General features: G+C 45.0%; 1 protein-coding gene across 1 annotated transcript; it reads right to left on the bottom strand.

The window, feature by feature from the left end:
• Window positions 1-1632: 1632 nt before the first annotated feature.
• On the bottom strand, window positions 1633-21996 carry LOC308090846 (solute carrier family 2, facilitated glucose transporter member 9-like; the record flags this gene model as incomplete). Its single annotated transcript, XM_080436119.1, has 12 exons — window positions 1633-2522; window positions 3257-3381; window positions 3562-3637; window positions 3795-3896; window positions 4516-4626; window positions 5433-5620; window positions 6958-7090; window positions 15672-15817; window positions 18652-18776; window positions 19375-19535; window positions 19666-19764; window positions 21685-21996. 12 exons carry the CDS (start codon window positions 21994-21996, stop codon window positions 2346-2348), a joined length of 1755 nt encoding a protein of 584 aa, XP_080292245.1. The 3' UTR covers window positions 1633-2345.
• Window positions 21997-23500: the final 1504 nt, after the last annotated feature.

Here is a 23500-nt window from a genome sequence, read left to right as displayed (position 1 = left end):
ACTAATACATTGCACAAATACTCCGGACACCTAGTTAACATTTGAGGCAAGCGGGTAAGCACCTTATATTTTGCATTTGTACATGTTTGGAGAAATACGGGCTTTACTGGTGACATTCCAATGCAAACTGGGGGGGGGGGGTCGCTAAGACTCTCGTAGATATAAACAATTAAACATCGATAAAATACATCTACGATAGTCTTGATCTAGGCTAATCAAGGTCCACTATTTATTCGGCATTTGAGCCACGGAACCACCATTTGATGAGATATAGACTCTCAGATCCAAAACTTTATATATTTTGTTGTCGTTGGATACGATTTTGTCCACAGCAGGCTACTATTAGCGAACCTGCGAGTGAAGGGAGATGTCGACCTAACCGACCGGGGGCGGGGCTAGCCGCAGCCGCGGAGTGACACCAGCCTTGCCAGCCCTATTCCATGATGTTGGTACCATAGGAGAGATAACAGGCAAACGTTGATCAAAAATAACAATTCTACATTCTCTAATTGTGTAGACTTCTTGTAAATTAAGTAATTATTTAACAATAATTTACACTCTCAAGAGTTAAAGATATAAGGGTCCCTTTGGTTACCAACTCTCCATCATTTAGCTGGGGACCACCTGGAACCTCCTCAAGGACCACTGGTTGAGAACCACTGCAATAGACTTCTAGAGTGAATATATTTCAGCACTGCTTTGCCTACAAGTTCTGTTCTGTTCTGTTCTGTTCTGTTCCAAATTTTGACTGCAAAGAAAAGCTTGTAATGCCCAGATCAGACAAATCCAAACACAGCTGTTGCGCGATAGGATGACATGCTGGACCGTTTCCGGGCTGCCACACTCACATAAACCATCAGGGTGTTTTTCAACCATCTCTGCGCCCAGATTTTAATTTACACCTCTTAGTTTTGGTGATGATGATTCTTCTTCTTTGTTTACTTTTGTGGCGGGTTGCAACCATTGCTTTTGGGTGCAATGGTGCATACTGCACGGTCTGTACCGGAGTATGTCATTAACCACTTAAGCCCTATTTTATTCAACAAGTTAATAATAAAACCAAACAAAGAATAAGTTAATACTTTAATGTATTAATCTTCTTCTTCTTTTCCTTTCGGCTGTTCCCTTCAGGGGTCTCCACAGCAAATTATCTGCCTCCCTCTCACCCTGTCCTCTGCCTCCTCTGCTCTCACACCAACTAACTTCATGTCCTCTTTCACTACATCCACAAATGTCCTCTTTGGTCTTCCTCTAGGCCTCTTGGAGATTAGCTGTTCATAGACACACTGACTGCTGACTGACTGACTGACTGACTCACTCACTCACTCTATGGGTGAGTTGGGTGAGTTCACCAGTTGACAGTTCACTGCATCTGTTTACATTTTCTGCTGGTCTGAGATCAAAGCCATTGGGGTGCAGTTTAGCAAGAAGGGGAAAGATGAGGGAAAAAGTTAGACAAATACAGAGGTATGTCTGTCATGCACATTCGTCATGCAACACACCCACTCCCAAGGAGATTGTGCCTGTGACTTTGCATCACCAGCTTGAATGTTTCTGTTCTGAATTCTCCACTGTCAATTGATTAAGAGAAGGACAACTCAACTCAACTCAAACTTTATTTATATAGCACATTTAACATGACCAGGTCAACCAAAGTGCTGTGCAGGTTAAAGACAAAAAGCAATATGCAATATAAACAGACATTAGCATACAATGAAATAAACACAAACAAACATTAGCACCAGTAAGTAAAAACAGGGCAAAATCAGCTGTCACTGAAGGCCAGGGAGTAGAAATTAGTCTTTGATAAGGATTTAAAAATAACTATCGACTGGGCAGCTTTATGATGCTTATGGGCAAATTGTTCCAGAGCCTGGGGGCAGCTGCCGCAAAGGCCCAGTCAGCCCAGTTTTTCCCCCCTGGTCGACAGTTGCAGTTGTGCATAGACTGTCTTCTCCAGGACCTTAGACAAAAATGGCAGCTGGGAAATGGGCCTGAAGGTCGATAAAACGGAGGGGTCAAGATTCTTCCTTTCGATCAGAGGCTGCACCACAGCATGTTTGAAGTCAGCTGGGACGCATCCCATAATGAGGCATTTATTAATGACTGATCAAATTTGTGCAGACTCTCAGTGAACAGTCTATAGAAACAGTCCGTGATCACAAGATCAAGTTTCTTTGAATGTTTTCATTTACCGCAGCAGCAGTCATTACAATTTACAATTTACAATTGAGGCATTTAGCAGACGCTCTTAATCCAGAGCGACCATCTTGACAAATGGACGCGTATCGGCTACTCAGGCCTTCATCAGCCGAACTACATTGTCATTGGCCACACCCTCTGGCTCAGGCTTTCACCTCCTGGTTAGGGGAGGAGTCAGAGATGTTGTTTATCTTCTTGAACATTTGGCTGATTTCCACAAAGGTCTTGTTCTTGGTCTCGGGGAGGACGAGGTAGACGTAGACGGCACACAGTAAACAGATCACCATGAACACCAGGAACACGTAGGTCTGCAGTGCTTCCTGTACACACGCAAAACAAAACAGGAAATACATTTGGTCAACCAGGGAAGGATTGCTGTAGCCTCTGAACAGTAATGCTCTTGATTAACACTGTCCTCTGCCTCTCTGTCATATAGTTATATAGATTTGTAAACCCCAGACACACGCAGCCCAACCACATGCAGTACTTCTGCATAGGACACTGATGTAGTAGTAGTATCAGAGAAGTTGGTGATTATGTAGCTATACCTTTGCTCAAGAGGCATCAATGACTATGAACCCAGTGTGTGTGTGTGTGTGTATGTGTGTGTGTGCGTGCGTGCATGCGTGTGTGTGCCAAGAGCTAATCTCACAAACAGCTGGACCCATCCGTGCCAAATGTATTGCGTTATTTTTTCAATTTCTTTATACTTTTTTAGATATTCTACTTCTATTCTATAATATAAAAGTCTGCGGGGCTCTGATCGGGGTGAAACCTTGCCCCGATTTGGAGTCATAGATCAAAAATACATCATAGATGACTGACATCACAGGCTGGCCACATGAAGTCCGAGATCCACATATGAGGCCACACCATTCCCATTAAGATCCACATGATTAGATTATTTTAATTCTGCCCCACCCTGGGGAAACAGCTTTCTGTGAAATCTGTCCCTGCTGTGTTGAGCTGGGAACCCTTGTTAGAATGGCCAAAATTCAGACACCACATGACACAGACACACAAGGATACAGCTAAAACACACACATCTGCCTACCTGCATGAAAGGGAATACCATCGATGTTATGAAGTTGCACATCCAATTAAGACCTCCTCCAATCATGAGGGCAGGAGGTCTGTAGGTCTGCTCAAATAACTCTGTGTTCACAACGTAGTGTGCCCCTGAAAGACAGGACAGACACACAATAAAGATCAGGTATGCATTGCAACAGTCGCCTCCAAACATTCAGTATTGCCTCCTATACAGCACAAAATATATACTGTATACTGCATGTTTCAAAGAGCACCAAAGATTGTCTACAGTTTTATTGCTTGTTTAGTCCGTATTAAATATCTTCTTACATGCACCGATGCTGGCAGGTATGTTGAGAAGTATGATGCAGGAAAAGCTGAGAAAGGGAATCCATGATGCTTGGTCCTGCTCAAACAGAGAAGAACACGAAAAGTGTATGTATGTAGATGTATGTAAAATGTTAATGTTTGTATATAAGAAAAACAAAGAGTATTTAGGTTTGTGAATGAATGTTAGTGAGTGAGTCGGCTAGTGTTACAGCTGAGCTAGTATTGATCATTACCTGAATATTGAGGAACACAGTTAGCAGAGCTAAGCCGACGGCCATACCACCAAAGTATATGAGGAGAAGGATTCTTCTGCCCACACGATCAATCATAAACCCCTGGGGACACAAAAAAATGTTTCACACTGATATGTATACGCTGAATAACTATGGTCCTAAGATGGAGCCTTGTTGCAGTAATGCTTCAGAATGTATATGTACAATGAGCTGTTAAGCAACTACTATTTCACCAACCCGAAATAGCAGAAAGTATACTGATGGGTCTAGTTGCTTACTTTCTGTTTATTTTGCTTACCTTGCTATTGGTTGGCTGCAAAATGAACCCTTTTGCTCTTTGTGTCAGAGCAGGTTTAAGGCAGTCGCAGCAAATTAAATTAATCTGTCAGTTTAATTCAGGTATGCCAGAGAGCAAACACTTGCAAGCAAACGCGTACACCCCATTTAAAGATGAGCTGAAATTAAAACTATGTTTTTCAACCTTTTAGAGCACCATGGGTGATGTTTCTGTGTGCCAGCATGAAGTAACATGATACAAGATCTGTCCATGCTGGAACACCATAACACCTAAATGAAACACACCCGCAAATGATGCTTTTAGTTGTTTGTCTGCTGTGAAAACTGTCTATTTCAGCTTATTCTACAGTTGCACTAATTTGAAATCATGAAGGGAAAGCATGTCAGCAAGATGTGAAATATTCCAGTTGCTCATCATACTTACACCAACGATGGAGAATATGAGTCCTGTGAAACCTAAGATAATAGTGAAGTAGGTAGTGAGGTTTTCATCGATGCCAGCATCCTCCAAGATCATGTTCGTATAATAAAATATCTGTTGAGGGAGCAAAAAAAAAAAAGCTATACAAATGATGTCATTATAATGAATGATTATGAACTTAATCAACAGCTCTATTTGTTTTTTCTTTTTAGTTTTTGCTTGTTTACAGAAGGGAATCTACCTGACAATTCTCAAGAAACTGGCTGAATGGCCTAGTACGTTGGGGGGGCAGAGTCAAATGCCTTGAACAGGCTCAGACTGGCCACCAGGAGGGGCCATTGCACTGCCAGTGGTGAGTGCTGTCTGGTAGCCAGCTTTGGTAAAGTCGATTAAGCTTTTTAAGAGATCTTGCACAGTCTCCTCACAGAGGCAGAGCCTTTCAATTCAAGTGTAATATTCTATGTGATGGGGCGGTATAATTATTTGGTTTTTTTTTCACTTTACTGGAGTACTTCCAATTTTCAATACGTTTACTTCTACTCCATTACATCTCAGAGGCAAATATTGTACTTTTACTCCACTACAATTATATGAACTAGTTACTTTGTAGATTTGGATTATAATTACAAAACACATTAACCACTTCGGCCCATATACATTTCAGCCATTTGAAAATATCAGATCTACAAGCTCACAATGTGAGCTTGTAGATCTGCTATTTGTGATAAAACTTGTGACGAAGTACATTTTGAATTCTGGACTTTTACTTTTAACAGTATTTCTATATAGCAGTATTGATACGTTTACTTAAGTAAAACATGTGAGTACTTTTTCCACCACTGACCACAGAACAATAACCTCCAGTGTCTGTGACACTGAATGAACAAAAAGTTGCTCCTATAGTAAATTAGTTTCCCTACCACATTTATTCCACTGAGAGTCCGTCCGCTCATGATGACAATGACAGTGATGATCTGCCAGCGAACAGCTGGGCTCCTCATGAGCTTCAGCACCGACACCTTCTGGAGGTTGGTCTGGAGCCTTCTCTCCACCTGCAGCTCCTCCAGTTCCTGGGACACGTCTCTCTTCCCCAGGTACCTACTGAGAGCTGTAGTACACATATAGAATATATACACATGCTTAAAAGATTTAAAAATATCCAAAATGTTTGGTAAATGTTGAATCATTTAGAAATGTTAACCCCAAATCTTCTCTTCTGGGGGTCCCTGGCACAACGTATTTTCAGATGGGGGTCCGCGGCCAAATACATATCAATTTGGGGGTCCGCAGCATGAAAAAAGATTGAGAGCCAATGGTTTAGAGAAGTTGTCAAAAAACTAATTATGTGGAATGGTTATTGTAAAAACAAAAATACACCAGTGGAAAATTATTATTATTATTATTTTGTTTAATTGAAAAAGTGACACAGAATGGTTCATTAATCATTTTACCATTTTATGTTTCATTCCTTTTCAAAAGGATTACACAAGAAAAAGGACATGTTTTCAACTGAAAAAGCTGTGCCACGTTACTTTTACACTTGAAAAGGGCCCTGCAATAAAGTATACATTAACCTTCATCAGCACCAGAACTGTCCACACGCCCTTCAGTATCTCTTCTTTCCTAATAACCCAAAATACAGGAGACGAAAGATAGCATAGAGGAGGTACAAGAGAGAGAGAGAGAGAGAGAGAGGGAGAGAGAGAGAGAGAGAGAGAGAGAGAGAGAGAGAGAGAGAGAGAGAGAGAGAGAGAGAGAGAGAGAGAGAGAGAGCGCGAGAGAGGGAGGGCGGAAGCTCTGGAGGGATTCAATCAATCCCAGGCTTTCAGCAACATATGTCCGGAGCTAGTAAGATACACACAGTTGTAACATATAGGTAAAAGGCAGTGGTGTAAAGTAACTAAGTATAATTACTCAAGTACTGTACTTGAGTACATTTTTGAGAATCTTTTACTTTACTGGAGTATTTACATTTTTCTATACTTTTACTTCTACTCCACTACATCTCAGAGACAGATATTATACTTTTACTCCACTACAATTATTTGAAAACTTTAGTTACCAGTTACTTTGTACATTTCAGATCATTATTGCAAAACATGCATTACCCACTTCAGCTCTATTTAAACGTTGGTTATTTGAAAATAGCCGATCTACAAGCTCACAACACGTAGCCTGTAGATCTGCTATTTTCAAAGGATTTTTACACATTTTAGACATTTGATAACTTGTGAAATGGGATACTCCGCATAAGGAGTAAGTACTTTTACTTTTGGTACTTCAAGTACATTTAGATACCAATACTTTTATACTTTTACTCAAGTAAATTTAGATTTCCGGACTTTTACTTATAACAGAGTATTTCTACAGTGCAGTATTGATACTGTTATTTAAGTAAAACATGTGAGTACTTCTTCCAGAATTTTGTTTAGTAAAAAGGGTTACCTTTCTCAGCACCTGCTTCATCGTTCCTGTCAATCAGCAGGTAACGAGGGCTCTCAGGAACAAAGGGCAGCACACACAGCTGCAAGAGAGCAGGAACCGCCATGAACGCAAAGAGGAAGTTCCATCTGGTCTCCTACAGTCAAATCTGTACAACAAAACAAAAAGGAAAAAAAGAAAGGAATTCAACACCTTAAAACTTTAAATACAAATCATTAAAGGTAGGGTAAGTGATTTTATTTGGTTAAAATAATACCAATTAAAAAAAAAGCTCTATATTCTGTTAGTACTCATTGGTATATGAGTGTTGGTTCAATTACAGGGAGTCTCCACGTCTCTCCAGCTCTTTATTAAACAGAAAATGCATTTTTGGGGCGGGATACCAATTTTATCCAATCAGGATAGAGAACTCAGACTAAACAAGTGAAATTGTAAGTGATTACACAAAGAAATGAGCAGACAAAAAATGGAACTAAAACACTAATAAAAATGAAGCTGATAAATGGGTATTCTCTCCCGATTGGCTGGAACTTTGCAACCCACCTGAAAATGTATTTTCTGTTTATTAAAGAGCTGGAGAGACATGGTGGAGACTCTTGTTACTGAACTAACACTCTGAAGGACTACTAGAATATAGTGCTTTAACTTTTTTTTAACAAAATAACTTTTCTTTTAACAAAAAAATATCACTTACTCTACCTTTAAGCTCTAGACATTTGTATTGGTTGATTGATATTGATATATTGTTTCTGTAATCATGTACAATTAAATTACATTAATACTTACACTACTTACATTTATTATTATTGTTAGTAGTTGGCAGGACATCTGGTTGTTACTTGGCTCATATGCGTATTTCATCATGGAATGAAAAACAAAAAACAGACAAAACAAAAAAATGTAATGATGAAATATTTACATGAACCACATATCAATATTTATATCAAATTAAAATGAAAGGCTATATTACATGATCACCAATTTCTCACAAATGCTTTCCTATTGTATTCCAATTTGCTTTCATAATCTAATCTAAACTGTCCTATTGTAGGCCAACAGTGTTATCTACGCCAGGCCAGAATGGCAGGGGCAGAGAGTTTTTTTTCACATCTACCTCTGTTAATGTGTGTGTGCGCGTGTGCGTGCGCAGTGGTGGAAAAAGTACTCAAATGTTTTACTTAAGTAAAAGTATCAATACTGCAATGTAGAAGTACTCTGTTACAAGTAAAAGTCCGGAATAAAAAATGTACTTAAGTAGGCCTACAAAAGTATTGGTATCAAAATGTACTAAATTTTGTAAAGGTAAAAGTACTAAAATGTTTGAAAATAGCAGATGTTCAAGCTCACAACGCGTCGCATCGCGATAATTGTAGTGGAGTAAAAGTACGATATTTGCCTCTGAGGTGTAGTGGAGTTGAAGTAAAAGTATAGACAATTGGAAATACTCCAGTAAAGTAAAAGTACCTCAACATTTTACTTAAGTACAGTACTTGAGTAAATGTACTTAAATACTTTACACCACTGTGCGTGCGTGTGTGTGTGTGTGTGCACGTGCGTGGGTGACCGTGTTTGCGTGCGTGCGTGCGTGCGTGCGTGCGTGCGTGCGTGCGTGCGTGTTTGTATGTGTGTGTGTGTGTATGTGTGAGTGTGTCCGTTAGCTGTTAATCTTGCAACCTAAAGAACTCCTCAGCATCAGATTTCTTGTGCATGCTGCCAGTAGGCCCCTCAACCTCAGAATATGTTTCAAATCAGCATCATGGTGGTGCTAATTACCACTCATTCATGACGCAACTCCGCATATAGGCCAAGCCCATTCCCGCCCACTAAGATTTACGCCATCATATAGAATTTGTATTTTCCCTGACGATTGGCTATGATTGAACTTTGTGAGGGGCCTATTTGACAAAAAACTGCAAAAATCATGTCATGTCGGATCTGTGTAACTCTTCAAATTGTGTTGCCCCAGCCACTTTTATTGTATATTGCTGTTATCGGGATGTCCATACCAAATAAAATAGTCAATAAAGTATGACACCTCTAAACAAACAGTGGTGGAAAAAGTACTCAAATACTTTACTTAAGTTAAAGTAGTAGAATATAAAAATACTCAAAATGTTACTTGGGTAAAAGTACAAAAGTATTGGCATCAAAATATACTTAAAGTACCAAAAGTAGAAGTACTAAAATGTTAGAAAATAGCCTATGTATAAAATAGGGCTGAAGTGGTTAATGTATGTTTTGTAATTCTGCAAAGTAACTAGTAGATTTGTTAGTTCCGTAGTAAGATGCTTACTTATGGGATATCATCGCCCTCTAGCGATGGACAGAGCACAACACATGAACTCCCGGCTACAATTTCCATTGGTTAGGGTCATGAGACGCGACACCGGAAGCCGGCTCGGGTATAAATACCCTCGCGTCACAGGGAACTCCCTCTAACCCTTCACTCTGCACGCTAAAAGCACACAGAAGGGGTTTTAGGTAAGCATCTTACTACGGAACTAGCAAATCTGCGGTTACCTACGTAACCCCTAGATTTGCATCGTTCCTCATAAGATGCTTACTTATGGGACACATAAACGTCCCTGGGGAGCCCCTGTTATAACCCAATCCTAACCGTACGCCCATGGTCCCAGGCCTTGCCCCCGGCAAGACCCTGACCACCAGACGCATGACCCTTTCAGGTCAAAAGCAGAAAGGATTCAAGGCAAGGTCCTGACAGACCAAGTCTGCCCCTTATGGCTAGAGAGGTCAATCCACGTCTACCCTCAAAGCCTAAGAGAACAGGACCCCGGGCAACCAGACGCATGACCCCTCGGGGTAAGATGCGAAGAGGCCCCAAGGCAAGGACCCAACAGACCTAAGTCTGCCCCTCACAGCCAGAGAGATGTAGACCTCATCTACTACTCAGGCATAGAGGACCAGGCCCTCCTTCCCCCCAGACCCAGCCACGCCGGTCCAGGGGAAGCAAGAGAGGAAAAACTACATGCAGGAGGAGGGCCCCATTCTTCCCCTGACCACAATTAATCCACCCAACCAAAGCCGTGAAAGACACCCATAGTGTCGCCACAACCAGGTTGAGGGTCACAAAGGTCAAGAGTTTATGACACTTTGATGACATGACAGCAGGAGGAGAAAACTCGCCCTCATGGCCGTTCCCCAGCCCCCTGGCTGCCCCTGGCCGCCATGCCCAGGACCGTGTGCGCCATCTCGGATGCCGCCACGTCCAAACTGTAGAAGGCCGCAAAGGTTGAAGGAGACGACCAGTTTGCCGCAGAGCATATGTCCTGCATCGACACCCCTTTGTAGAGGGCCCAAGATGCAGCCACACTCCGAGTAGAGTGGGCCCTGAGACCCTCCGGGACAACAGTCCCGCAACTCTCGTAGGCCGACCGAATCGCCTCCACGATCCATCTGGAGAGGGTAGGTTTGGCCACAGCCTTCCTTCGACCAACCCGGCCGTAGGAGACGAACAGCTGAGACGACACCCTGTCGCCTGCCGTCCTCTGACAGTAAAGTCTCAGAGCCCTCACCGGACAGAGACAGTGTAACCGTCTATCCTCCACCGAACCAAACGGTGGAGGATGGAAAGCCCCCAACTCCACTGGGGCCCTAGCTATCACGCCATTTTTAGGGACAAAGGACAGATCAGGTTTCAACAAAACCCTCCTACCGTCACCTGAAAACCGCATGCAGTCCTGGCTCACCGAGAGCGCCTGCATGTCTCCAACACGCTACTGTACACAGGGCCACCAGAAGAACCGTTTTGAGACTAACAATCCTCAGACCTACAGTATCAAGCGGTTCAAAAGGGGGAAGGCAGAGCGCGTCCAGCACCACTGCCAGATCCCATTTTGGGAACAAAGGCCTGTTGACCGGCCTGGCCCGTTTCACCCCGGCCATAAACCGCTGCACCAGCGGATGAAGGCCTACTGACTTGCCATTGAACCCCACATGGCAAGCGGAGATGGCTGCCCAGTACACCTTTATGGTGGAGAAAGCCAGGTTCTGGTTCAACCTGTCCTGCAGGAAAATCAGGACACTGGCCACAGGCGCCTGGAAAGCCACCACTGGAGGCGAACGCTCCGTGCACCAGGACTCAAAAATGTTCCATCTGATGTCATACTGAGACCTCGTGGAACTCGCCCTAGCCCCCTGGATGGTGGCCACAACATTAGGGGGCAGCCCCTGCGAGCTTAAGCTCGTTCGTTCACGCGCCAGACCTCTTGGTCTAGCACCTGGGGGTGCCCGTAGGGTGCCACGTCCCCTCCCTGTGCCAGAAAGATTCTGAACAGCGGGAGAGGCCATGGTTCGCCGCGGAGGAGAGGAGTGATCCTCGATCTCCACATGCACTATGCTGGAGCCAGCAGCCTGTGTCTCCGTGAGCAGAATAGGTTCGCATCCCGAGGGTTGAGTAACCGTTTCCCGCACCAAAGCCCACCTCTGGGCAGCAAGCCCGACCTGCGGCTCGGGAGATCCGGTGCCCGAGAGGCGCGTAGTAGAGCTAGGAGAAAACCTCTCCACAGCGTCATTACGCACGCTAAGTTGTCCAACACAAGGGAACCCAAGCCTCCTTGTTTGTTGACACAGCACATCGTTGTGGTACTGTCCCTTATGGCCGGGACAAACCACCTCGCGATGCGGTTCTCGAAGCACCTGAGAAAAAAAGGAACACCACCAGATGGAGACCCTGCTGTTGCAGCGGTGCCACGTCCTCGTTCAAGCATCCCATCAAAACCTTGGGGCTCCGTGGCCTGCTGAACGGGAGCACTGTGTAGTTGTCCACCGTGGTTCCGAAGCCGGAGCGCAGGAACCTCCGGTGCGACAGTCAGATTGGGACGTGACGGTAGGCATCCCTGAGACCCAACCTCGCCTCCCAATCCGTTCGTCATATTGAGTGTAACAACGTGCTCATTGTCAGCAATCGAAAGACGAGGACCTTCATAAATCTGTTCAAACCTTTCAGGTACAGAGAAGGTCTCACGCCCCCCCCCCCCCCCCTCTCTTTCACCAGGAAATAAATTGAGGACCCATTGGGTCCTGCGTCGGGGATATTTCTCTGATTGCGCCTCTGCTCAGTAGCACCAAAACCTCTACTTTCAGCGTCCGGGCGGTCATGCCTGGTGCTTGAAAGAACAAAACATCGACTGATGATGGAGGTTTGCTGGAAGAATGCGAACCGTAGCCCTTCTGGTCCGCCCAGAGGTTCGGTTTGCAAGCGTTCCATTACACTAGGCAGTGAGCCAGAGGGTTCGCGGGGTTGGTGGGGGCCACTGACGTCACCTGCTCCAAGGAGCGTCTGCCCCTTTCCGTGGAAACCAGTGATGCCTCCATTTTGATCATTATGATTATCCGGGAGGCGTCCACAAGGGGCAGCAGCGGTAGCGTCAGTACGTGCGGTGGACGTGATGAGGTCACCGCGCTGGAGGATGTGCCTGTCCCCGTGAGAAGAACGGGCACCGTCGCTTCGAGCGGCGAGACAGCGGAACCCTACCGCGGTGTCGTTGTTACCCGGAGCGATACTCCCGACCCACCTGGGGAGTGTCGATGGGGTGACACCGGGGTCCTCTGCTATGACAACATCCGTCTCCAATCGTCCGCCACCTTGGTGAGGTCGACTGGGCCGGTCCTCTCGTGCGGTGTCGTTGATGTTACCCGGAACGAAACTTTCAACCCACAAGAAAGTCTCGCCGGTGTAACACCGGGGCCCTCTGAAACGTAAACTTCCGCCTGTCCTCGTCCGCCATTTTGGGGCGGTTGAGGGAGGCCGCCATTTTGTCCCTTGACTGTCCTACAGATGCGCTTTGCAGCCATCTGCCGGACAGAAGAAGGAACTGCAATGACGCAGTTAGAAATGTTACGCTTGCAGAGGAGCCCAGTTCTACACCTTGAATGCAATACTTTAGAGACATTTGATTCATAGCAAAAGGTTGTACTACCTGCACTTGATTCACCATGTTCATTGCATGCACGGGACCCGTCCCTACAGTGTTCGGAATGCTGCCCAAGCCGCAAACCGAGCACTGAGGGCTCATTGGAGAGATTCGAGGGAAGGGCACCTCGCCTCGTTCTTTCACACGTGAAAATATGAGCATTTGTGAAATTGGCAATACTTTTATTGCACACACAGGATGCACAAATTTCACACACATTAGACAAAAAGGACACTGTGGGGACTGAACCTTGTTCATTGTCTTTTAGCGTCTCTTTTAGTCTCTGTGTACCCCTGGAGCCGCCCGTGGCCCTGTCCGTAGGGGCAAGAAGAGCGCCAGAACTTTTCCCCAAGTGGGGAGCTGACCCCGCATGAAGCCGGCCAAGTGGCCGTGACGGGATCAGCTGGGTACTGTTACTTGCCCTTCCCCTTGTGCCTAGCCGCGTTGTCCTTACGTTGGGGCTTGGGCGAAGGGGGGGGTGGGGGGTCACGTTTCTCGTCCTTGCGCCTTGTGTCTCCCGTTCCGAGAGAACCACCAGGACGCTCCCAGGAGCTGGCTCTCGCGGAGGAAGATGTGGACGAACCTCGTTTCCGTCCGGCAGGACGCGTCCCACCCGAAGCCCTTTGCTGGCGCGGCCTAGCTGTGGCTGGTGGGGCGGGGGTGAGGAGGCCTGCGCAAGCCTTCTGCCTCTGTTTCTCCTCCGCCTGCGCTTTGGTGATCAAATCCGCGGCGGTGTCGAACAGATTATTGGCCTTGAGTGGAAGGGCGAGGAGACCTGTGGACAGGATCGCTTTACACTCTGTGGCGATGTCCAACCATTTGACCCTCTCTAGGTCCGCGGTGAGGGCCATGGCCCGGCCGGTCCACATCAGCCCGTGGCAGGTGCAGAGGATTGCGACTTGCACCAGTCTCTCGAGCTCTTTGGCGTCCTCCACCCATTCAGCGTGGATCACCGATGCAGGCGTCAAGGGCAGTAGAGTCTTAGCCGCCAGCTCCTTGAGTTTAGCGGCGGCCGACCCCTGAAGAAGCGACACCGTGTTGAACGTTTCTGCAGCCGAGCCCGAGGCTTTGTACAGTGTGTTCAGCGCCTCGGTGTGCGTTCTTTTGATGCGATCCGTGAAGGTGGGCTCTGGGCCGTGTCTCACGGAGCCGCCCTTCGCCTGCTCGATGGCGCTCGCCAGGGTGAAGTCCATGGGAGGGAGGCCTAAGACCCCCAGGTCCGCTGCGGAGAGAATTCTCACCAGGAAGCCCAGCTTGTCCGGTTCCCTCCTCCCTGTCTGCCACGAGAAGTGCAGGGCCGCTCTGACTCCCTCAGCCTCGGGCAGCAGTTTGACCTCGATCTGTCGGGGAGGGAGGGGCTCCAAGCCCTGGAAACCCGGGATGGGGGCCCCGGTAATCACTCTCACCGCCTCCATGGGCTGCTCCAGGCCGCATCTGGAGATTGCCCGCTTTAGGATGACTGCTACGGGTTCGGGGGGCTCCGCTGCCTCGCTAGGAGCCTCTGCCGTCGCCGCTGGAGTCGCAGGAGGATCCGGGCTAATCATTGCCACCTCCTGGCTGGCCTGGTAGGAGGTGAGCTCGTCCTCCTTCTCTCTCCCGTCGTCCATGACGTCGTCTCCCTCGGAGCCATCGCCGTCCGAGTCGATGTCATCTGGCGGTGATCCGCTCCATGCGGGGAGGGATGCGGAGGGAAAGAGAGGAGCACCGATCGGTGAAGAGGTGAGCGCCCCCCGGGCCGCTTCGCGCCGGACCTTCCTCACAGCACCGCTGGAACGTGGGGCAGCATGTAGCGGTGGGCCCATGCCTGGGCCTGCGCTCACTACCGACGCCATGGAGCCCATGGCGAGGCCAGCGTCGGGGTGAGCGCCGCTGCTGCCGGAGGTCGCTAGCCTCCTGGCTCTGTCGAAGCAACATTCCAGCTGGTGTCGAGAGAAGTCGTCACAGGCCTTGCACGCGTCCAAGCCTTTTGGACCGTTCAGGGCTATCCACGCATGGTTAGGCCCCAGACATGAGATGCAAAGGCGGTGACGGTCGTCCGCAGCTACGAAGAGGCCACAGCCTTCCAGGCCGCAGACACTCGGCGCCTCCATCTTCTCCTCTTGTTTTCCCGAGACAAACAAGGCTAGTTAGCACTAGCCTAGCGTAGCACTAGCTTAGCTGTTGACAGCGGCTTAGCTTTAGCTTTGCCTCGTGGCAGAAAAACTTGAGAGGATAGGAAAGAAAATATTAAAGTAACGCGGGAGCGTTATAAATAACCGAAACTTATATTACGAATCACCCGTAGAGTGGCACTGGGTGCCCTCGCTCTGGGAGCAGCTGGGATTCGAAGAAGTTTTCGTCTTGCTAGTGTTGCTTCAGCTCGTGTGCTTTCGCTTGTGCAGAGTGAAGGAAGAGGGAGTTCCCTGTGACGCGAGGGTATTTATACCCGAGCCGGCTTCCGGTGTCGCGTCTCATGACCCTAACCAATGGAAATTGTAGTCATGTGTTGTGCTCTGTCCATCGCAAGAGGGCGATGATATCCCATAAGTAAGCATCTTATGAGGAACGATGCTAATCTAAAGTTTTCAAATAATTGTAGTGGAGTAAAAGTACAACATTTGCCTCTGAGATGTAGTGGAGTAGAAGTTACTAAGTACTAAAACATTGGAAATATTCCAGGAAAGTAAAAACAATACCTCAAAATTGTACTTAAGTAGGCTACAGTACTTGAGTAAATGTACTTAGTTACTTTACACCACTGCAGGTCATGTGCTCTGTACTGGTAGAGAATGAAACTATACTGACATGCCCGAGCAGTTCTGTGAGACCCAACACTTGTCCAACGATGATGCCGGTGAAACAGCCAACGCCAATGAGCTGTCCAAAAGCCCCGCGGAGCTGTATGGGGGAAATCTCAGCCATGAAGATTGGAATGGTGTTTCCTCCAATGCCTGCAGGGTGGCATGATTACAACACAATTATTCCGCATACTGTAAGTGCATAATGATGAACTTAAAGGGATAGTTCACCCCCCAAAATGACTTTATTTCTATCGATTAGTCACCCCATGACTTGAATTCAAGGATATCTTTTTTTTTGTTGTTGGTGCATTCCTAAGGCAATAATTTGATGACCGGCTAGATGCTAATGAGAGACCATCGGTCATCAAATTATTGAATCAGGAATGCGCCAAAAACAAAAAAATATCCATGAATTCAAGTCTCCATGAGGTGACTAATTGATAGAAAAAAAGTAATTTTGGGGCTGAACTATCCCTTTAAGATCATGAACCTTCATATCATAATCATGCGTGCATTTATTCAGAAAGTGTCGACTGAAAATGAGTGCTCTTTTATTGAAACACTGTCTGTCTATCTGTCTTGAATAAATACCCCACGACTGACCCAGCCCTGGGGGTAAGCAACCCAGCTATGCTAGCATTTATGTGACCATTTCCATTTGTTGACTAGGGTTGACTAACGTTCTTGCCATTTAAGTTGCTCTGGATGAGAGAGACAATTTACAATTTGGGGTAAATTCCCAAATTGCAGTGGTGGAAAAGGTACTCACATGTTTTACTTAAGTAAAAGTATAAAAACTGCAATGTAGAAATACAAGTAGAAAGTCCGGAATTTAAAATTGACTTGATTAAAAGTACAAAAGTATTGGTATTAAAATGTACTAGAGGCAATGAAAGCTGACACAATATTATCATACATGGCACACAGTTCAGTAGCATGATGTGGGTCTGTACAGTTCACATTTAAACACATTAGGGAATCCCTAGGCAGTTCTACATTTTTTAATAAATTGTCTGTCAGGATAGAATATCTATCAATGTCCTCTTTGGTCAGTTGTGACCACACCAACTTCCCTGTGTTAACAGCACTACCAGTAACAATAAGCTGGGGTACATTCTCAACATTAATCATCATAGCAATAGGTATATGATCAGAAGTGGCTAACCCATACATAGTCTCTATATTATCCAGGGAGGTATGAGCATCTGCTGTAGACATACAAATGATTTAGCCAAGAAGTCGTATGCCACGCTTCACTTACATAAGTAAAGCTGTTATCTGGCAGAAAAGCCTTACCAGATAAAATTAAACAGCTGCCATTACAAAGCTATATCAGATGTTTTGCAAATAGAGAATTACAGTCAGACAAGTCAGCATTATAGTCCCCAATGACATAGACAGAAGTTGAACCACTGTCCTCTATAAAATAATGAATAAAAGCTAACACATTTAAAATGATTAATTTCTTCTTTTTAAAATTAATCTCTAACCCAATGGCCCAGTCAACATTAAGTCTGACCACCTTCACTAGTGGGTCATATTTAATATTCCAAAGGATATAGCCACTCCACTTGCCATCCTCCCTTGGACTATTTTTGTGCTGAGGTCAGTGGTAGACTCACCAGCACCATGTAAGTTGTTATGTAGTGTGTTAAGTTTCTCAAGGTCTTGTTTGGTTGGCAAGCCAGGTCTCTTGTATGCATAATATGTCACACTCAGCAAGCAATGTGTCCACCACCCACCGTCTTGATTTATCCTCAGCAGTGTGTCCCACACGCAAGCCGCGTGCATTGTATGATACGACATACAAGTATGATATTCGTAGACAGTAGCGCCGGATAAAAGACCCAGCTGGCCATAGCTGCGGGTCATACATCTCTGCTACGTCGTTACATTCAGCGGTGACACAAAAAGAGATGAATCTACTTTGTGCAGACTCATGACTTGACATCACAACCCAGCTTCTCTTTCAAATAGTCACCGAGTGTGTTGACATCCAAGTTCAGATTAAACTTTGTTGCAAAGACGCTAACCATCTTTGTCTTGACAGCTTGTATATTACTGTCCGTGCCGTTTCCAATAATGCCAATGTTCTTTCGCGCACGCCTAGCTGTAGTTATTTTTTCTTCTATAATTTTTACCCCACAATTTTGTAACCCATTTTTTCACCAATTATCTAAGTAATCCTGGGCGCTACACTCCCTCTGCCAGCCTAGGGAGAGCTTAGAGCCGAGCTCATGCCTCCTTCAATGCATGAGAGCTAGCAAGCCGCTGCTTATCACCTGACAGGGTAGAAGTTCCCTGGTTAGACGTAGCGTGTGGAAGGAACACGTTATTCCAACCAGTTCCTTTCCCCTCCATCAGGCGCCCCGGCTGACCAGGGGGAGGCAGTATAGAGACCAGGATTACTGCATGTTTTTGTGAGGGTATCTACCCTAGGAGACACGGGGAAAACATGCAAACTCCACACAGAAAGTAGCTGTAGTTTTAACCAAGCAAGGTTTATGTTGAGCTGCAGCATTTTCTGACACTGACTTTAGGCGACATCTCGACAGCTCCCTGTCTATGCTCTTTGATTGAATGGGTTGAATGGGTTAATGTAACTAAAGTTTTCAAATAATTGTAGTGGAGTGAAAAGTACAATATTTGCCTCTGAGATGTAGTGGAGTAGAAGTAAAAGTATTGAAAATTGGAAATACTTCAGTAAAGTAAATATACCTCAAATATTGCACTTAAGTACAGTACTTAAGTAAATGTACTTAGTTACTTTCGACCACTGGTAAATACCCAAATTGTAAATTGTATTGAGTACAGTCTGGGAGAGTACAGTCTGGGAGGAATGCAGACAGCACTGCTGTCTGCATTCCTTGTTGAGCATTTTAGCAAATTGGTATGTTGGTGTGAATTATAGGTCTCACAGAAGCACGTTTGGCAAGTATCAGTCGTCAATATTTTGATTTAATGAAACTTTTCTGTTTACTCACCACAATGTAGTCCAAGTAAAAAACGGCCAATGATCATCATCTCAAAAGAGCTGGATCTCTCAGCTACAGCCATGAATAGAGCACCTACTAGAGTGAAACTATTATTCATCAACAACGTTCCCCTCCTAAAGAGATAGGTATACAAAAACGTTATTTTGTTGTATGTGTTTTGTTGAAAAACAAACATATTCATGGTTTTATTTTTTTATTCCTGGCCTTTCTTCATGTAATTGGTCCTCACTAATGAAATGTTACCATTTCCTTAAAAAAAATGTATCCCACGATTTTGTAACACATTTTTTACCCAGTGCTAATGCCTAAGCTTGTAATCCTGGGCGCTACTCTCCCTCTGTCAGCCTGGGGAGAGCCACGAACTGAGCTCATGCTTCCTTCAATGCATGAGGAGTGAGCAGCCCGCTTCTTATCACCTGACAGGGGGGGGTTCCCCGGTAGGACGTAAGCGTGTGGAAGGAACACGTTATTCCAACCAGTTATTTTATCCTCCATCAGGCGCCCCGGCTGACCAGGGGGAGGTAGTATAGAGACCAGGATTACTGCATGTTTTTTGTTTGTTACCATTTCCTTACATAAAGTGAAGCTAGCACTGGATGGGGCAAACCTTGGTGCGAAACAGGGGGATGGGGGTGTGGTGTTTCCTGGTGCACTAAACAAGTATATTAAGAGTAAGCTATTGGTATCATATAATCCAGTTTGTGTCGTTACCTTCCCAGGACTTTGACCAGGGGTGGCACCACCAGGGTTCCAAGCATGGCACCAATGCTTCCTATGGAGACAGTTATGGACCACAGTATGGTGGTTCTGTCAGAACCCAAGGGCTCTACGTACCGGTCCAACCATGTCTGGTTGTAGAAATCCTGCACATACTGAGTAAAAAACACAGTTTTATTATGGTTAATAGTATAGCGGTAGTAGTTGTTAGTAGTATTTGCAGTAGCTGTAGTTTTGACAATGGTAATTAATGGATGACAATTGATCCTTATTGGTCGACCTCACCAGAGCAGGAGCGTTGACCACAGTGATGTCATAGCCAAAGGTAAATGATGAACCCAGAGAGCCGAAGAGGGCTGCAATTATCAGGGCTGCTGGTAGTCGCTGCCACAATGAACGCATGCACGCACACACGCGCACACACGCACACACACACACACACACACACACACACACACACACACACACACACACACACACACACACACACACACACACACACACACACACACGCACATGCATAATGTGAATGCGTGTCATGTTCCTGGTCAAACTAAACTAAAATTTGGGAATGTGAGTGGAACATTTCACGGAAATTGCATGCTGTGTTGCATGCCTCATGATTTGAGGCATTTTGTTCAAAACGGACCTATCCTGCAAACTTTGGAAGCCAATATTAGCCAATTAAGATGGAATATGAAATATCGGACATATCCGTCGTGGTCACATGACTATAGCGATACTGTGTACCATTTGCATGATTTTTGGACAGAATCTGAAGGAGTAATAGTAAAGAATGTGTTTTACAAAAGGCAGCCTCCTGGTGGCGCTCTAGAAGGCAGATGTGAAAAATGCAGGGCAGAGGTTTTTCCTTGGCCTCTAGGGAGGGTGCGTGCAAAGTTTCATGCAGATCGGTGCAGTTTTAGGTAAAAACGTGAATTGGCCTGTTATAGCGCCACCATGAGGCAGATTTTTTTCTTTTAAATGTCATTTCTTCCTCGGCCTAGTGGGAATGTGCATGCAAACTTTCACGGAAATCGAATGCTGTGTTCTTGATTTGAAGCATTTTGTTCAAAACAAACCAATCCTGCAAACTTTAATTGACCATTGACCTTCGGCTTTAATTGGAAAATCGGACAGATCAGTGCTGATCACATGACTATAGAGATGCTGTGTACCAATTTGTGTGATGTTTGGACACATTTTTTAGGATAATATAAAAAATGTTGTTGTTGCAGAAATCTGCCTCCTGGTGACGCTATAACAGGCCAATCTGAAAAATTCAGGGCTTTGGCATCCAGGGAGTGTGTGTGCACAGTTTCGCAGCGACCGGGTCAACAGTGCCAGAGATTAGCTGCTCACAGACAGACGGACACACACACGAACACACACACAGACACACACACAGAAACACACGCACGCGCGCGTGGACAGATGGGACGGACGGACGGACGGACGGGGTGCAAAAACATAGTCCTGGCCATGCCTTTCGGTCTGGCGGAGACAATGAAATGATAATATACTGAAATACACTTCAAATATTTTCAACTTGGTCTTCACTAATGCTCATTGTAAGATGGTACCCATTGCTGTCTTCTCTCTCTGTACTACTCCTTACATCCGCACTAGTGGCCCATAGAGGCCTCTGACATCCACACTGGTGGCCAATAGAGGCCTCTGACATCCACACTAGTGGCCCATAGAGGCCTTGCTACTCCTTACATCCAACTGGACAGAAGCAGTTTGAACCAAGTGACACTGGTTACTGCCAGTTAATTGTGTTGTAATATTGCCTCAGAGGGCAACAGGAGTCTGACAGTGTTGGTGAAATCTAAATACAGAGTTCCAGGAGGTTAACCCCAAGGATACAAATGTAATCAGATGGCCCTGATGCAATATTTTGGCTAAGCAGTTCTCCTTTCACAGTAAACACTATGATGGCTATGGCAGATGGCTCCTCATCTTCCTTGTTTACATTACCTGCTACACTCATTCAGACATAATCATAACAATGTGTAGTTATATAATAATAATAATAATTCATAATCCAGTCATACAGTATAAAAGTAATACTTGAATGAGATGAATAATGAATGAATAATAAATCAATAATTAAACAGGAATATAAATTGTATTTCCTTATTACTAATGAAATATCTGCAGCATCAGTTTCTGTTGCTGTTTCTGTTCCATCTCATAATGACCTTGATGTTTCTCCAGTTAATTCTGTCCCCATAATATGAAACCACTTCAAGTTTGCACACCAGACCAAACCGGAAATCTACTCAACTCTAGGCCACGTACCTCCTTGTCTTTGTAGTTGTCTGTCTTCTGGTTTGTGTTAGCATCTGCATGGCCATTGTCCATCTTGTGGTTGTTGTTGGTAGGTTGATTTGGGGTGTCCCCCTGCCCCTGCAGCTTGTGGTTGTTGTTGGTGGGTTGATTTGGGGTGTCCCCCTGCCCCTGCAGCTTGTGGTTGTTGTTGGTGGGTTGATTTGGGGTGTCCCCCTGCCCCTGCAGCTTGTGGTTGTTGTTGGTGGGTTGATTTGGGGTGTCCCCCTGCCCCTGCAGCTTGTGGTTGTTGTTGTTGGGTTGATTTGGGGTTACCTGATCCATCCTTGTGGTTGTTGTTCAGTTCAGTTCAGTTGGGAGCAACACCCAACGACTTGTGACTTTGGTGGCTACTGAGGTTGGCCACTGTGGAAAAGCTGGTCCTGGTAGCTGCTAGTATATGAGCAGACAAATGGGATGCTAGGTTGAAGCCATGGTGCATTTGAACATTTGGTTTTGATAATAGAGAGAGAGAGAGAGAGAGAGAGAGAGAGAGAGAGAGAGAGAGAGAGAGAGAGAGAGAGAGAGAGAGAGAGAGAGAGAGAGAGAGAGAGAGAGAGAGAGAGAGAGAGAGAGAGAGAGAGAGAGAGAGAGAGAGAGAGAGAGAGAGAGTGTGAGAGAGAGTGTGAGAGAGAGAGAGAGAGAGATTGCCACATGACTCATACACATGGTGTCTGCTGTCAGTTACATAACATTTCCAAAAATAAAATGGAGCGTGCTAGACGGTGATAAAGGCAAAACTAGTTAGCTGAGAAAGTGAAGGAACAAACATCGAAACCTCATGATTCATAACACAAGGAACTCTGACTCCACAGATTTAGCAACTATTAGAGACGTAATATTTAATAATGAATAATTAATGAATTGTTAAATTCAAGGCAAGATCCTATCTATTTGAACAACTCCTCCTAACCAAAAGTGAAATACTTAAAGGAATACCCCAAAAAATTACTTTATTCCCCCTATCAATTACTCACACCATGAAGCCTTAGATTTTTTTTTGTTTTTGTCACGATCCTGAGCCAATAATATATATATATATATATTTATTATATAATTATATTCGATATTCGATAACGTGGTTGAATACCTCGATAACAAAGTTTTTTTGTTGTTGTTGCAGTATATAGTTTTAACAAGCCTAAAGCCCTCAATCCTCCATCATCCCACTAAACAAAGACAGGTGATCTACAACAACCTGCCAACTACAGGGGCTTCACCCTTTCTGCCATCACCGTGAAAGTCTACGACTCTCATCTTCTGAGCAGAATTGCTCCTCACCTTGACCCTATTCTTCGAAAGGAACCAAAATGGTTTCCGGAAGAAAAGATCTATGACCTCGATGCCAGTGGAGGGATGATGATATGAGTCCAGTGGTGTAAAGTAACTAATACATTTACTCAAGTACTGTACTTAAGGACAATTTTGAGGTATTTTTTTACTTTACTGGAGTATTTCCAATTTTCAGTACTTTTACTTCTACTCCACTACATCTCAGAAGCAAATATTGTACTTTTACTCCACTACAATTATTTAAAAACTTTAGTTACTAGTTACAAAATTATTACATTATAAAACATACATTAAGCACTTTAGCCCTATTTTATACCTAGGCCATTTGAAAATAGACGATCTACACGCTCACAACACGTCGCCGTCGCGTCGCATCGCAACGCGATTTTTCAAAAATGTTAGTACTTTTACTTTTGGTACTTTAAGTACATTTTTATACCAATACTTTTCCACTTTTACTCAAGTACATTTTGAATTCCAGACTTTTACTTGTAAC

Source organism: Gymnoscopelus braueri, assembly GCF_963280865.1.
Source record: "Gymnoscopelus braueri genome assembly, chromosome: 8".
Lineage (NCBI taxonomy): Eukaryota > Metazoa > Chordata > Actinopteri > Myctophiformes > Myctophidae > Gymnoscopelus > Gymnoscopelus braueri.
The sequence above is the reverse complement of the archived record's forward strand: the minus strand, read 5'-3'. Positions and strand labels throughout refer to the sequence as shown.